Raw genomic sequence first — 14,572 nt, 5'->3', positions numbered from 1 at the left:
TACTTAGAAAAGAATTTGCTTGGCCAACTTGGGACTATGGGGCACAGGATACGTGTGTGCAAGCATTAGAACAGCTAAACAGCAGGGGAACAGCATCCCTTGGTTAAGAAGCTCCAAAAGATTAAATTTATGCTAAACAGCAAGAAAAAAAATCACTTTGTGCATCCATTTACATTGGTGCAAACTGTTCCCGAATCAGGATGGTGGCATTGTACACCCGCTCTGCGTTGCTTAAAGGACAAGATGCTGGACCATGCAGAGTCAGGACCAAGATAGTTTTTCCTGCCTCTAATTCCTCCCTGTGACCATACTGGACCACAAGATCAGCCCAGGACAGGGTATAGCGCTATCATCACTGGGTGGTAAAAAGAAAGGGCCTGGTCTTCAGTGTGTTTTTACATTGGGATGGTTCACAGGCATTGATTATCCCCAAGGTTAAAAAGTGCAGGTGCTTAAACCCAGTCAAGCCTGCAGAGGTAAGAGAAAACTAGAGTTTACTAAAATAGGAAAAGAGGAGAAAAAATTGAGGACAGAGTTGTTGTGTGGCTTTAAATCGGCAAAATAACATGGCCACATGATGGCATTATAAGGCAAGAAATGAGAAACTCTGTTAGACTTTCTATCTGAAGGGAGAGCGATGCAAAGATGGAGCTAATAAGCGATTATAAAGTTAAAATCAGTAGAGTGCTATAAATTCCACGCACCTGTCACCCTCTAACACTGCATGCCTACATGCTGCACAAATCACTGATGCCTGCTTATGTACCTCGCAACTCATACCTTCACAACTGATCATCATTCTGCCAGCACACTGGCACACTCAGACCATAATCACAACACTTCGCGCCTTCATACTTTAGCTGCACGCTAGCGTCTCTTCAAATTTACCAGCCTCTGTAGTCAGACATACTGTTCACCTTTGCTATTGCAACAGGTGGATCACTGCCTCCCTGCAGGGACACACTGCCACACCCTGTGCCCAGTGAAATTGATTCTCATTGACATAGTGCTCTGGCAGTGTAAAGGGTCCTTATCAGTTTCTCCCACTTTAGGCCCCTTTACATTGCCAGAGCACTGTAAACTGGCCTGAGTTTATATGAGAATTAGGATCACTTACTGCTCACTTACACACTCCACATCTGGTCAAGGGCAAGTTCTGCTCAATAATACTAGATCAAAGAGAGCCAAGCTGGATGGGAGTGGCCAAGGGAACGCTTTGGCTCAGTATTCCTCAACACTAGAGGAAACTACTAACGTTTATCTAGCCTGGTTTTGAAAAAGTGGCTTCCAAATTTACATCTGCAATTTTGTGGGAGACCAGAATTGTGAGTGAAACTTTATTGCACTTAAATATTTAGGGAAAGTTTTTAAAACAAATCGCCCTGACTTCGGCTGCCTCAAGTTTTGGGTGCCCAGCTTAAAACACCTACCGCTGAGCACCCAAATCAATGTTGACTTTAGTTATGTGGCTGCAGCCAGCCAGCAGCCAGTTAGAATCTCTGTGCGGAGATGAGCTCGCAATTATCTGGGTATGCAAGATCACAAGCCAGGCTGTGACTCTTAAAAATGAGGACCTAGTCTGTTACTTTGGCTCAGAAGAACACTGTGTACCTCAGACATGAGGGCTGGCAGCATTTAACTACCTAGTCAGGGTAGCTGCAAATTTAGTCAATAGACGCGCCAGACTGATTTTCACTGAGCCATTCACTAGTTTATAGACTGTATCTTCTTCCTTGCCAAGGTAAATAACCGAAATCTTTTCAATTGTTTAACTGCATTCCTCTGTTCCAGAACATTGCACAGCTTTAGACACCGAGACACACTTAGCTACTTTTTTCTTATTGGTCTTGTTCAGCGTATTAAGTGCTCGTATTAGCCCCAATTTATGCCTTATTGAATGGTCCAGATTAACTGTGGAGTTTAGGAAGATGTCCGCCTCCTGTACTGTGAAAGGAAAATCAATAGACAAAAACTTCTCAAAGAGTTCTGGGTCCCCATCCAAGGCCAGGAAGTTCTGGAGGACTTTGTGCATGGAGTACAGCTCTTTACAGTTTTCCGTGAAGACTCCCCATAATAACTGATCCCTGAACTTCTCCTCTGGTCGAATCTGCTGCCTGTCCTCAAGGCACTGCAGCACCCAACTCAAGCGACATGGCCATTGATTGGCCATGACCACCCAGGCAGCCACTGCCCTGGGAGACATGGTATGTCTCATAATGTTCTGCTGCAGCATGAGTCTGATGGTGATGGGAATGGTGTTGACGATCCTTCTCATTTGGATGATGCTTTCCGGGATGTACTGATAGAGACACTCAGTGTCATTGTGCAGGGCGTGAAAGGCTTCATGAATGTATCTCACTGCTTGAGCATCGATTTGGCTTTGGTCCATTTCAATGGACGCCTCCATATCCACCAGCTTTCTCGTTTTCCCCTTTACGCTCCTGACTCCCTTTTCCACGTTTCTGGTAATGATTTTGTACATCAGGTCCTCCCGGCTCTGGACAGCTTCCTGCAGATGCTGCAGCTTGGACTTTATGCCCATCTTTGGTATTGAGAAAGGCAACGTCACCGTGCGGTTTAGGAACAGGTATCCGTTGTCCGCCATTCCTTTCATGCAGCCGGTTTGCTCCAAGCACGAGGCAATGATGCTGGGATCCACCACCAGGATGAAAATAAACGGGGCGTTAGTGTCTGACAGCAAAGTGTTAATCGCATTCAAAACCCCCACGACCCTCTCTGGGTAGCACATATCCAAACTGGTGATCTCCAGCACTATCCGCAGCCGGCGCCTCTGATAGACCTCCATGTAATACACAAAACTGGTGAGCATCTCGATTTCCCTCTTCACTTCGCTCATAAAGCCGAGGTGGCTGCTAAATTTCTCGCTGTCTGTCATCTTCTCAATCTTCTGCTTCTGGCTGACAACCAGGTTCTTAACCACAGAGAAAACAGTCACTAATATTCCTGATCCAGACAGAGTGGTTGAAGTGCTGCCAATGACCTTTAACAGGCTGTGGTCTTTTATTCCGGGAACAAAAAGTGCCACGGAGAGCAGGCTTACGCCTGCCATTAGGACAAACACCAGGCCTCCTAATGTGAAGCAGGTCCGCTTGTTGACCAGCCATTCGTCTTGGCAAAAACCGCAGGCAAATTTGGGTTTTTTCCCCATCACGTGGTAAAAGCTCAAAGGCAGGGCACCGAAGTGCTGGCGGATGTTGTCACAGAGCGTGCTGACCAGCCCTGCCCACAGCTTGTCACTGCCAGCGTATTGCCACGCGCTAAACCTGATGAAGAGGAACTGAATGTTCTCTCTCCGAAGGTGGACCTCAGTGATCACCGGCTGGTAGAAGGTCAGATACCACAGGAGAAGAAAATAGCCCCAACCTTCAGGTTTTCTTGGCTTTTGCTGCGATCTTCTCAGCTCCTCCTCTTCTCTTCGCAGGGCTTCTTCGAGCATGCAGGCTGGGAAAAGCAGAGAAAACAACTGGTTACCCTGCCGTACTGCACTGTCCCTGTGCTCATTCGGTGTTCTGTTCAGGGGAGGCCCTTCCAAACGGCTCATGTGGCCCTGATTTGTTGTCCTGCTGGGTCTCTGAAATAAACTGTTTAATAGGGTGCCATAGGGATCTGTGCTAAGTGTGGTCTTACCTAATTTAACATCATCATTAATGATCTGGAGAAAGGGGATAAACAGCCTGTTAGAAAAAAAATGGCAGATGATTCTAAACTGGGAGGAGTTGCAAACCTGGAGGCCGGGGAAGTAACACGAAGGGATCTAGAGAGATTCGGAAAAAAGAGTCAGAAAATAATCAAATGGATTCAGCCTGTGCATCTCAGGGATATAGTCCCACACACACAGCCTCAAAGGGCGGCAGAGAGGGCTGGTGTCTGGCGGTGGGCAGCAAATTAGACTGGAGCTTGAAATGTAATAAAGCAGCAGAAGAGACCATTGCATGTGTGGTGGGCAAGGTATGCAAAGACTACAGAGGAGGCAGGTGATATGGCTTTGATGCTGCTGTTCCTGGGACATAGTTTTCAGTTCACGGGCGTGCCAGGTATCTGAGTTAACTTTGCTGCTGGAATCTTAACTGTGGTGTTTTAATGGAGGCTTTTTCATATTGAACTTCCTTGTTTTGCTTTTGAGGAAACGGAGTGTCATGTGTGAGAGGCTGGGGTCTGGGACTCCAGTGAGTGTCTGCCTGAGTGAAAACTGAAAGAATTGAAAAGTCTCCAGGATTCGGGTCCCAGCCTAGTATTTACACGACCCCTGTTAGCTCTGAAATGGGCATTTTATTCAGGTGAGACAAGTGGGATGAGCGCCTGTCTTTGCTGCCGAAGTGTGATATATCTGGGGACAGATTTCTGGACTGGAAGTTGCCCTGTAGTTTCCATGGGGATACCTGATCCTGGCCATGAAAAAGGCAGAACCCAGTGTGTTTTTCGAAATGGAAACAGAGAATTTGCAGAATATAGTGGATTGAAACAAAAAATCACTGAGAAACCCAGAAAGATTGGGGGCTGTGATTATCTCCTGCCTGACAGCAGGGTGTTTGGAGGGCTGGGGGGGGAGGGGCTGTGATTGTCACCAGACGTGGATGGCAGAGTGTTTGGGTAGCTGGGGAGCTTTGTGCCCAGAGCCTCAGTACAGTGTGCTTGCTGCTACTCACAGTGTACACACGTTCCTGGGAACCCACCGAGGCCTCTAGAGCCCCGTACTTGGAGCATCCACTGCACTTGCCTCTGAGCACGAGACACCTAGGAGCTGGCATCTGACAGCACATGCAGCCCCCCGCAGTAGATCAGGTACAGGCCACAGGCTGCAACACACAGTGACTGGTTGCTGCGCTAGGCTGGAGTACACTGGGGTTCCTCTCTCTCTCTCCCAGCTGCCTGCCTCATGCTCCAGCCAGCTCCCCCTAAGCTGTCTAGCATGTCTGGAAAGCGCCAGTTCTCTTGCCTGGGGAAAACCCCAAAGCTCTCCTGAGCCCACCTGTAATTTTATCAAGCAGCGAATGAAACCGGCTCCCAACGGGACAGTAGAAGCCGACAGTGACAGGCGTGGAGGTGTGGAGCAGCGTCTTGGAGAGGCATCTACAGTAAATATCATCTTCGGTCAGGATGTCTGGGGAAGAGAAGGCATCTGTAAACACAGAGAAATAAACCCACCTGCTGCCACCCCGTCTATTTGGCTGTTTGCATTGCAACCAGGGAGTGGCTGCGTGGGACAGAACGTGCGTGAGCCCTTGGGACTGCACAGGGCCGGTGGCTGGGACCCAGCTCTCATTCTCTTCAATAGCATAAGAAGCTCATGGCAGCAGATCTCTCTTTCCAGGACATATTTTACTCTTTCTTCAGAACAAGAAGTGTTTTTAACATCCTTCAGGATCCTCAGCTCAGCACCTGCTAATCAGCCAAGTAGCCCATTGCTGAGAGGAGACGTTTCCATACTGTTTTTCGGTGCCCTGGCAGGGCAATGGGAGTAGTAACCCCCAGTAACTCCCCAGCTGGTACAGCTGTCTCCTACACCTCCCTCCCTGCAGACTCCAGTGCAGGAGGTATGCCAGTGACAAGGAGGGGCAGGCAGGGAGAGTGGCAGGAGCCCAAAGTGCCCTGGCAATCCCCAGATGGTATATGGTCCCCTGGGAGCCACAACCAGTGGGCTGCCCTAAAATGGGTCTGGGCTGGGGCAGAGGATCAGGGAGCTGGCTCCTTGACAGCTCCCACTGCTGCAGTCCCTGACATAAACTGGATGCAGAAGAGAATCTGGCCCTGTGGGACGAATCCTCCCCACCAGGCCATGCATAGGTGATGGGCTACGCAGCAGCTCTGTAGAGGCTGCTTAAACCCAGAAGCTACGCTAGTGCCCCTGGGCCTGAAAGCTATGAATTTAGCAAGTGTGTAGTTCTTAATGAGAGCCTTGTTTGTTTTCTGGGACAGCGCGAACTTTGGAGCTGATCCCTTTACCCTGCATAGGCAGACTGCCTGGGTGCAAGGATCTTTGCACACAGTGTTTGTTGAGGTTATCAAACTCTAAATAAAACACCAGTTGTAATGTACACCTGTCGTTCTCTTGATCACTACGGATAGGGAAAGAACTTTAAACAGACCTCTGCTTCCTTTATACAATGTACAGAAACTACACGAATTACGCTCTGCTGCTGGAGCTCTCCTGTGAATGTGGGGGAAGAAAAGTGTGTTGTTTTAATACTTGAAACACTTGAAAAATACACTTAATACACTTGAAAAAGTGACGCTCTTAAAGGGCCCCTTCTTACTTAGCTGATCTGCTCCTTGGCCCGCATTTTCTGTTCCTGTTTGGCACACTACCCTGATGTAAGTTAAAGCAGCCTGGGGGCTGCTCCAATCTACGCCAACTGACTATAATCCCTGTGTGACCATATGGCAGCTGAGCATCGCTGCAGGGCAGCACAACCCTGGCCATGGATCCTCTTCACTCTGTGCACAAAGAGATGGGTGGCTCAATGACTGGCTGCCTGCGAAGAGATCCCTGGTGTCTGGGGAAATCACGAGTGGGTAGATCCAGCTTTTTCCTGGACGCTTTGCAGTGGGGCTGGAATGTGACAGTTTTGCACCACTTCAATCAAATCATTTAAAACCAGTTACTGTAAATGGGTGCAAGCCCTACCTTGGCAGGGCACGGTTAGTCCAGTGGAATACTCTTTTTATCGGTCTAGCTTGCGAACCAACAGAAGTTGGTTTACACTGATATAAGGGTGCATGTGATAGGGCTTTCCACTGGGCAAATGCTGGGTATACGGACGCTCTTAGACCAGTGGATCTCAACCTGCGGCCTGCGGGCCATTTGCGGCCCAGTCAGCACACATCTGCTGCCCATGTGACATCCTTAGGGCCATACGGTAGTATTGGATGCAGCCCACCATAGTAAGTAGGTTGAGGACCACTGCCTTAGACAATAAACGTGAAGCCTGATACCACTGTCGTTGCAGGCTCTGTTCAGAGCAGAGACACATTCAACAGCTTGCTATTTTAAAACGCAAACAGAGCAAATTAATGTCGAATGAAAACATTTCATTCCACACCCAGCCCCTTGCTTCCACTTTCTTTGGGCTGCTCCCCACAGCAGATAGGCCTGTACCACCCACTGGGGGGCTACTAGCAGTGAAGGCTAGTGGTCTGTGCTAGGTAGTTGTGGGTTTGAACCTGTAAGTTAGCATGAAAGCCTTGGGATAATTCTTAAAATGACTTCATGTTGCTAAGTGTTACATGAAGTGGGGAATTTGGCTGTTAATATTCATTTTATTGTGGCATTTGTAGTGTTTGTGTTTTGGTTAATGGGAACTGTCCTTTTAAGAAGAGGATGGGGTGCTATATTACAGGATTTGTATTCTTTGAAGTACTGGGGATGGGTGGGTGTAGGCCTGCCCAAAATTAAAGGCTCCCTCTTTTGATGAACTGAAGTGTGCTCCTCAATGTGTGTGTTTCTTTGAAAACCGAGCTCAGAAAGATGGCTACCTCGGAAGATGGTGGTTAAAGTGACTTGCCCAACATCAGATAGTCTGCAGCAGAACTCAGCTGTCCCGTCTCCCAGTCCAGTCCCTCTGCTGCTTTCTCTTCTTCACTGTACACAAGCGTGACTTCGATATTCTGTCACAGCTGAGCTGGCGCATGCATTGCAAAAGGCAGCGTGGCTCAGTCTAGGGACTGTCATTCCTAGGTTCTCATCCCAACTCTTCCTCTGAGCTCAGCATGGCGCCAGCCTTTGCCAAAAATGCTTTGCTCAGCAGAAGAGAACCAAACAACTAGTAATTTTTAATGACGACTATTTGGAGCAGAGCCTGGGGCCAGCATTAGGACCACCGCAAGGACAGTCCCGGGATATATATTTGGATCTTCCCCGATCTGTTGTCTCTGACCACTTTTGCAAAAACTGTTGTTAGAAGATGGTGAGTTTGGAGGCCCTGTGTCTTGGGAACCGCCTGGTCAAATGACTCCAAATCTGCACCACACATTCTACCCTGGGTTTCAAGGTAACCCATCTTGGTGTGCGGATTTTTGAACCATATGGGGATTTTCGAGCAATTTGAAAAATCGGCTTTAAACAGAAACTCTGGCGGAACCTTGACTGTGGAGTTGCTATCACTCCTCCAGAACTGGAGCAGCTCACAAAAAGAAAGAAAGAAAAACTACCTAGACACACTTATTATTCTCCCAGGCCAGGACCCATTCGTACCACCTTTGTCCTGTCCCCTAGTCCCTGCCTGCATTATCATCTTCTCCTGACTGCAACCTTTGCCTTTGCTTGTTTTATGAAAGGATATGCACAGTTCTGGCCCTGCGGGTAATACAGGTAATAGAAGAGAGAGGAAATAAAGTCTGAAAAGTGGATGCTAATGGATCAGCTCTTGCAGTGGACTTCCAAAGCATGTAAAGTCAGTCACTCAGCTGGCTTTATCCTGGGCTCCCATTTCCCAAACCCAACAGAGATGTGGCATTACAGCATATCTGTATCTTGATGTACCTTTGTGGTTGGTTTCCAGATCCACGAAGTAGGTCTGCCCCTTCGCGCTTTTATGTCTGACTCCAGGAAGTTCCTCAACATGTTCTAAGCAGGAGATTTCTTCATCACTGGAACTCATTGCGTTAGATCAGGAGATCTGTCTGCCAGATTTCCCAGGTAGGCAGAAGACTGGGGAAAGACCAATCCTGGCAATTAGTTTAGTAGCTGCCTTTAGTCTCTAATCAGTAATGAAACACATATCTAGAAGAAAAGCCTATGAGCTGGGAGGAGTACTAAGGAGCATTATTGGGTTGACATATAAACTAGATTGTGATTGAATTACCCGATGATGACATGAAGGGAAGGCAGGAGCTATGATATACCTCGGTTTTAACAAAGTAGTTGATACCTCTCCCCTTGACATCCTACTGACAGCATGAATTCAGACTGGCTTAGCTATGTGCACAGCCACTTGCTCTGCAACCTGGCCAAAGACCCAACTCTGGCGGGTGACGGAGAGCAGTGTGTTGAGTTGGGTGGGAGGGGTCTAGTACGGGACAGTGTTGGCTCTGGTGACATGTATTTCGGGTACATCTCTGCTTTGAGCTGAGGGTGTAATTCCTGGCTCCAGGAGACATACCCGGCCCCGCACTAGCTCTGATGGAGCTAGCATGCTGGAACTAGAGTGTAGCCAGGGCAGAATGAGCAGCAGGAGGGGCTAGCTGCCGGAGGACGTGGCTAAGGCCTTAGATGGATAAATACTTGGATCGCCAGCCCCTCCTGCTGCTCGCACCACTGTGTCTACACTGTATTTTTCATGCACTAATGCCATCAGCTTTAGTATGGGTATGTCTCCTCAAGCCAGGAATTACACCCCTGGCTCGAAGGGTACACGTACCCATTGACTGGGTGGGGGAAGGGGTGAAATGGCAGTAATTACATTTCCAAATGATACATCCTGGGGGCAGCTGCAAACTGCAGGGAGAGGCAGGTAGGCAGGGAACAGGCTGGTGTGCTGCAATTGCTGCTTCTCATCCTGACTAGTGACGGCTCCTTTTTCCTTGTGCTCCCCAATCTCTCTGTCTGTCTCCAGCCGTTGTCTCTGGTCTTATATTTAGATGCTTATAGGGCAGGGATCATCTTTTGGTTCTGTGTTTGTACCATGCCTAGCACTGTGGGATCCTGGTTGAGGTCTGGGGCTCCTCTGTGCCACCATAAGAATGAATCATATAATATAACAATGAATGAATACTGTGACAGTGCAAACACGCATTGTCTGTGGGGACCATTGTGGGACATTGATGAATAGTTTCGGTATGAGCGTGTTCTGCTCCCTGGGGGAGGGTTACGACTCCTACAATAATGACAAACAGTAGGGTTGATTATGCCTGGAATTATAAACCACTCTGGAGAAGCCCCTGGCCCAGCACCCCAGGGTGGCTTGCACGTACTGGTTCAGGCTTGGTCTTCCTGGGCCCAGAAGACAAAGAAAGAACTTGGGATATATAAAGGCTGAGTATAAACTGCCTGGAGGCCTTCGTTTTGAGTGAGCATTCAGGCCAAGGGGAGGCCCAGTCTTGCCAAAGGGTTGGAATGACGTCGGCCTCGTGGGGCTCCTATGAGTGACTGGCACTTTCTGGGCTGTTTTTTAGTAAGCATGTAGGAACTTCTGTTGTTTTCTGTGTTTTCTCTGTCACGCTTTTGTCCTTAAACTAAAGGTACTCTGCTGAGGAAGAGCTGGGGGGTTAACTTGTAACTGCTGGCAATACACTGGTCATGGCGCTTGGAGAGAAAGCAACGCGCAGGGACTGGCTTTCTAGGGATGTCATCGTGCAAGGCAGGCAGTTTTGCAGCCTTCAAACCCCTGGTCAGGAGGGAGATATGGGGCTCTGCCCAAGAAAGGTGACGTCTGGAAGCCTGGAACTTTAAGTGGGTGCCCTCAAGGGACCATGCAGGGAGGATAGAAGTGTAGTTAGCCTGAAACTGTGACAAATAATAATAATAATAAAAACAACAACAACAGCAGCAGAGAACCGTGGAGGCACCTAAGCCGATTAAATATCAGCTTGTACACTCCTGCTGGTTTTATGCTCATATAACTCCAATGGTTTTCAGTGGCGTTACTACGCTTTTATATTGATGCAAGTGAGATCAGAGTCAGGCCCACTGACAGCAAATAATTAGACCAAATTCAGGCTGGACAGGAAAAAAGACACCAAAGCACAGATACTCAGTGGGAAAAGCCAGTTGAAAGCCCAACATGTTGCATGTTGTTAGCTGGGCAACTTTCAATACTTCATCACTGGCAGAAGGCTGCCAAAGCCAGACTGTAATGATCCTAGCTGCAATCACATGCAGAAGTGTCTTGGATCTGCATAGCAGACAGGATCAACACTAGGGTCATTAAGTTCCCATTTACTCCTTCTATAAAGCTAGGAAGTACAGGAGGACACAGTGCAAATTAGAATTAGATACTGCTCAAACAGACCTTTAAGGTGCATGAGTCGACACAGGTGACATATGTATCATTATTATCTAATGAGGAAGGAATTTCCTGCAATTATTTTTCCCCTGCTACTTTGCTTCATCTAAACAGTCAGTGCCCTTTGCCTTTGTCGGGCTCCTTCACGGTGCTGCTGATGAGTAGAAGTCACAAGATGTGCAGAAGTCATTAAAGTGAAGACACAACAAGATCTAGCCCCAAGGAGTCCTGAAGCATGGGGCTCTGCTTGCATCAACCTTGGGGAAAACCAGCCCAGGCCAGAGGTTCTGAGAGTTCTGGGAATTCTGTCGAGCTCATTCTGTTAAATAATGTCATGGTAGAGATTAGAAAGTGTTTGGCAGAGAGGGCACCTCTCCCATTAGCTATGGGCTTTAGGTGCTCTTTCTGGAGGTGTCTAGAGCCCTTTCCTCACTTCCCTTCTCCTAACTGGTACGATTTAATTTGCTTTCTCCTTATTTCAATTCCAGTTTGTGTTCTGAAAAAAACAGAAACCAGCCACACCCAGAGCAAGCGTTTCTCATGTTCAGCTGAACATTGCGTTAGCCTCCCTTTGGCAATGTTGACACAATGGGGCAAATGCTGCTCTGATGTAACTGGGGGGAGACTTGAGCCAGTGGAGGAGCCGCCATTTACACCAAAAGAGAATGTGACCCCCCTACCCCATCCTATTCGTCTCCTGTACTAGTCTCCTTGTTTCAGCTCTTCTCCTGGGAGGGTTTGATTTACATTTTTTATATAATGAATTTAGCCCAGGTGAAAAATACCTTGGAGACTGAAATCCTTTTCATCCAAGAAGAGGGCAGAGCAGGGCAGAAAGACTGCAGATTCCCATACATTGACCCATTCTGGTCACCTTCAAGGAGCAATGAGCAGGCTGAGAATCGATTCGTGTCTCTTAGTCTGCCTACTGAGACTGCCCACGCAGGACTGTGAGGGTGGATTTTGCGCTGTGGATGCTTTTCCATTAGAAGTGTTTGGGACCCAAAGCACCCCTGTATTCACACCCTACACATCATTGTAGTAATCGTACAAAATCTGCCTTGTGAGGTATCATTGGAAAACTAAAAGCTCACTGGTCAATTTCATCATGGTGAAATGTATTGTAGCAACATCATAGGTAAAGTTATGAAATCTGCCTGTATGATGTTATTAGCGTATGTTCAAAACCACACAGCCCTGCCCAAGCAAAGACTGTTAAACTGGCCTATCCTAAATAAAGGGATGTGTGTTTACCTCAATTTACATAGAAGTCAGCAAGGAGAAGAGATGGCAGGAAACAGAACCATTTGCATTTTAGCAAACACAAGTGCGAGAAGAAAGAGCATGGAGTCTCCTTCACCACTAGACTCCATGTTACCTTCCTCACTGTTTAGATACATTTTACTTTGAAGAGTAACCCTCAGAGGATCCCACTTCAAAAGTTCACTGGACTACAAAAGAAAGGGGCAGAGAACCTCATGTTATCTTTCTTTCACCTAAGAAAACAAAGGTACCAGCACTTTTGGGCTCTGGGAGAGATCCTGACCACGGACAAGGTCATTCACCATCTTGCTGGAAGTCTAGGGGTTTGAAAGGCCATTTTGAACAAAGCCTTGAACCAAAACTTACTAGATCAAGTTATTTGCATGTAACCATTTCTAACTTTCTCTTATGCTTGAATTCACTTAAAATCCTGCCTTCTTTTGTTTCCTTTTATTTTTAATCTAAACCATTCCAATGCTGTGTTTAAACTGAACTGTTTGGTAACTCCAGTTAATGTGGCAAACTGTTGAATATTGACTCCTTACAGAGCCAGAAATCTTAATACCTGAACTATCCAGGAGAGGGCTGGACAGTGTGGAACATACATTTTTGGGAAAATCCAGGGTGTGTGTTGGGTTCACCTTGCAATAACCGAGGCTGGTTTAAACCAAAGTGTGACTGGTGTGTTGCTGGCAAGTTGCTGAAGTGAGAGCTACTGGACCAGGGCGGCAGTATATACAGACATTTGGGGAGTGACCTGCGTGCTTGTAGGCTGGTTGTGAGCAACCCAGGTTGGGAGCTAAAGCAGCAAAACATTGTGAGGTTATAGGGCAGGCGATGACAACCTCTTATTGATCTGGATTGTACCCAAGAATGTGACCGTCCCCCAAGCCATTTCATGCAAACACCCCTGAACAACCTCAGGCAACTTCCTGGGAGTACAGGTTTGTGCAGATTTTGTTAGTCCATGAGCTGCAATACATTATGTGCTAATATTCTATGATTCTATGAATCTCAATCTTCTGCTCCCCCTTTCCCAGCTAGGGCTTGTCTTCTAATTTACAATGGGCTGGATTCAGTACACCACATCTAACCCCTCCAACTTGGGAAAAGATCATATCCTGATTGGGATTCAGATCCCAACATCACAGCTGTGGCCCATCTCGGTCATGGGTTTGACTCAGAACACTTGATCTGAACAGTCCTGGAAATCTGCACAAATTCAAGATGAAATCTGTATTTGGATGTGAAATCCACAACTTGGACCGGACTCAAGATACACTCTAGTTCAAGCAGATTCAAGGAAGCTCTCTGGACTCTGTTATACAGGAGGTCAGACTAGAGGATCAGAGTGGTCCCTTCTGGCCTTATAAATCACTGCATTTATGAATCTAGGTCTAGTCCTGCCCACTGATTCTGGAACTGTTCTTTGAAGCACAAATGTGATGAGTTCATGACTGCCAGCCCTGAAGTCCTTCTCCCATTCTCATACCCATTGTGTGGGTAAAATCAGGTCAGCATCACCCCCTGTGGGTTCTCTCATGTTTTGGAATTAGAAATTATTCTTCACTAGGTCTAAAAATATTGTTAAACAAACTAGCTGCACTGCATACGTTTCCCAAGAGCATCCTGGCAATGAACACAGTCCTGCCCCTCATTATGCTACCTTCACACTTAGACACTCTGAGTTTCTGCCCCACAGGTCTGCTCTTTCCATACTCCCCAGCTAGGAGGCCTGTAATATGTTGTACTTTAACTTCGGCCTTTGTGTTTCTGTTTGCTTAAAGCCACAGAGTTTGGGCCCAGAATCACACCTGACTCTAAATACCCCCCGAGATCCCGGACATTCAAATTCAGCTCTGATTTTAACTAGAGAGGAGTGCCAGTCCTGACCTCTAGATCTCTGCACCCTTCAGATGCTAGATCCACCCCCCCGACAAAATACCCACTCGCTCCCTCCACCTCCACTTGTTCCATAGAGGTCACTGCCAGCCACACATTAGCATTTGGCTGCTGTGACTTTCTCAGGGACATTGAGCAGGAGGATAGGGGGTGGCTCGGAGCGCTAGGAGGAAAATCACTGAACATATTGGGCTGGTGGCGGGGGTGCTGGACTCGGGTGAAATGGCTAGGGAAAGAGTGTTTCAGGGGGCTGAGTCATTGGACACACTGATAGGCCCGGCGGTGCAGGGTGGATGGCCTCTGAGGTGTGGGACACACTGACAGGCCCGGCGGTGTGTGTGGGGGGGGCTCTGAGCTGTGGATCACACAGACAGGCCCGGCGGTGTGTGTGTGTGGGGGGGGGGAGCTCTGAGCTGTGGGTCACACAGACAGGCCCGGCGGTGTGT

At 47.7% G+C, this 14,572-nt stretch overlaps 1 protein-coding gene across 1 annotated transcript; it reads right to left on the bottom strand.

Moving 5' to 3' along the window:
* Positions 1 to 1,733: 1,733 nt before the first annotated feature.
* On the bottom strand, positions 1,734 to 8,633 carry NKPD1 (NTPase KAP family P-loop domain containing 1). The gene is made up of 3 exons (XM_067556518.1): positions 8,501 to 8,633; positions 4,991 to 5,122; positions 1,734 to 3,462 (listed from the first exon to the last, which is right to left on the bottom strand). Exons 1-3 carry the CDS (start codon positions 8,616 to 8,618, stop codon positions 1,769 to 1,771), a joined length of 1,944 nt encoding a protein of 647 aa, XP_067412619.1. The 5' UTR covers positions 8,619 to 8,633; the 3' UTR covers positions 1,734 to 1,768.
* Positions 8,634 to 14,572: the final 5,939 nt, after the last annotated feature.

Source organism: Emydura macquarii, unplaced genomic scaffold (assembly GCF_026122565.2).
Source record: "Emydura macquarii macquarii isolate MOO-44397 ecotype Brisbane River unplaced genomic scaffold, CSIRO-AGI_Emac_v2 contig_1790, whole genome shotgun sequence".
Classification (NCBI taxonomy): Eukaryota; Metazoa; Chordata; order Testudines; family Chelidae; genus Emydura; species Emydura macquarii.
Note: the sequence above shows the minus strand (reverse complement) of the source record. Positions and strands in the feature narration are given on the sequence as shown.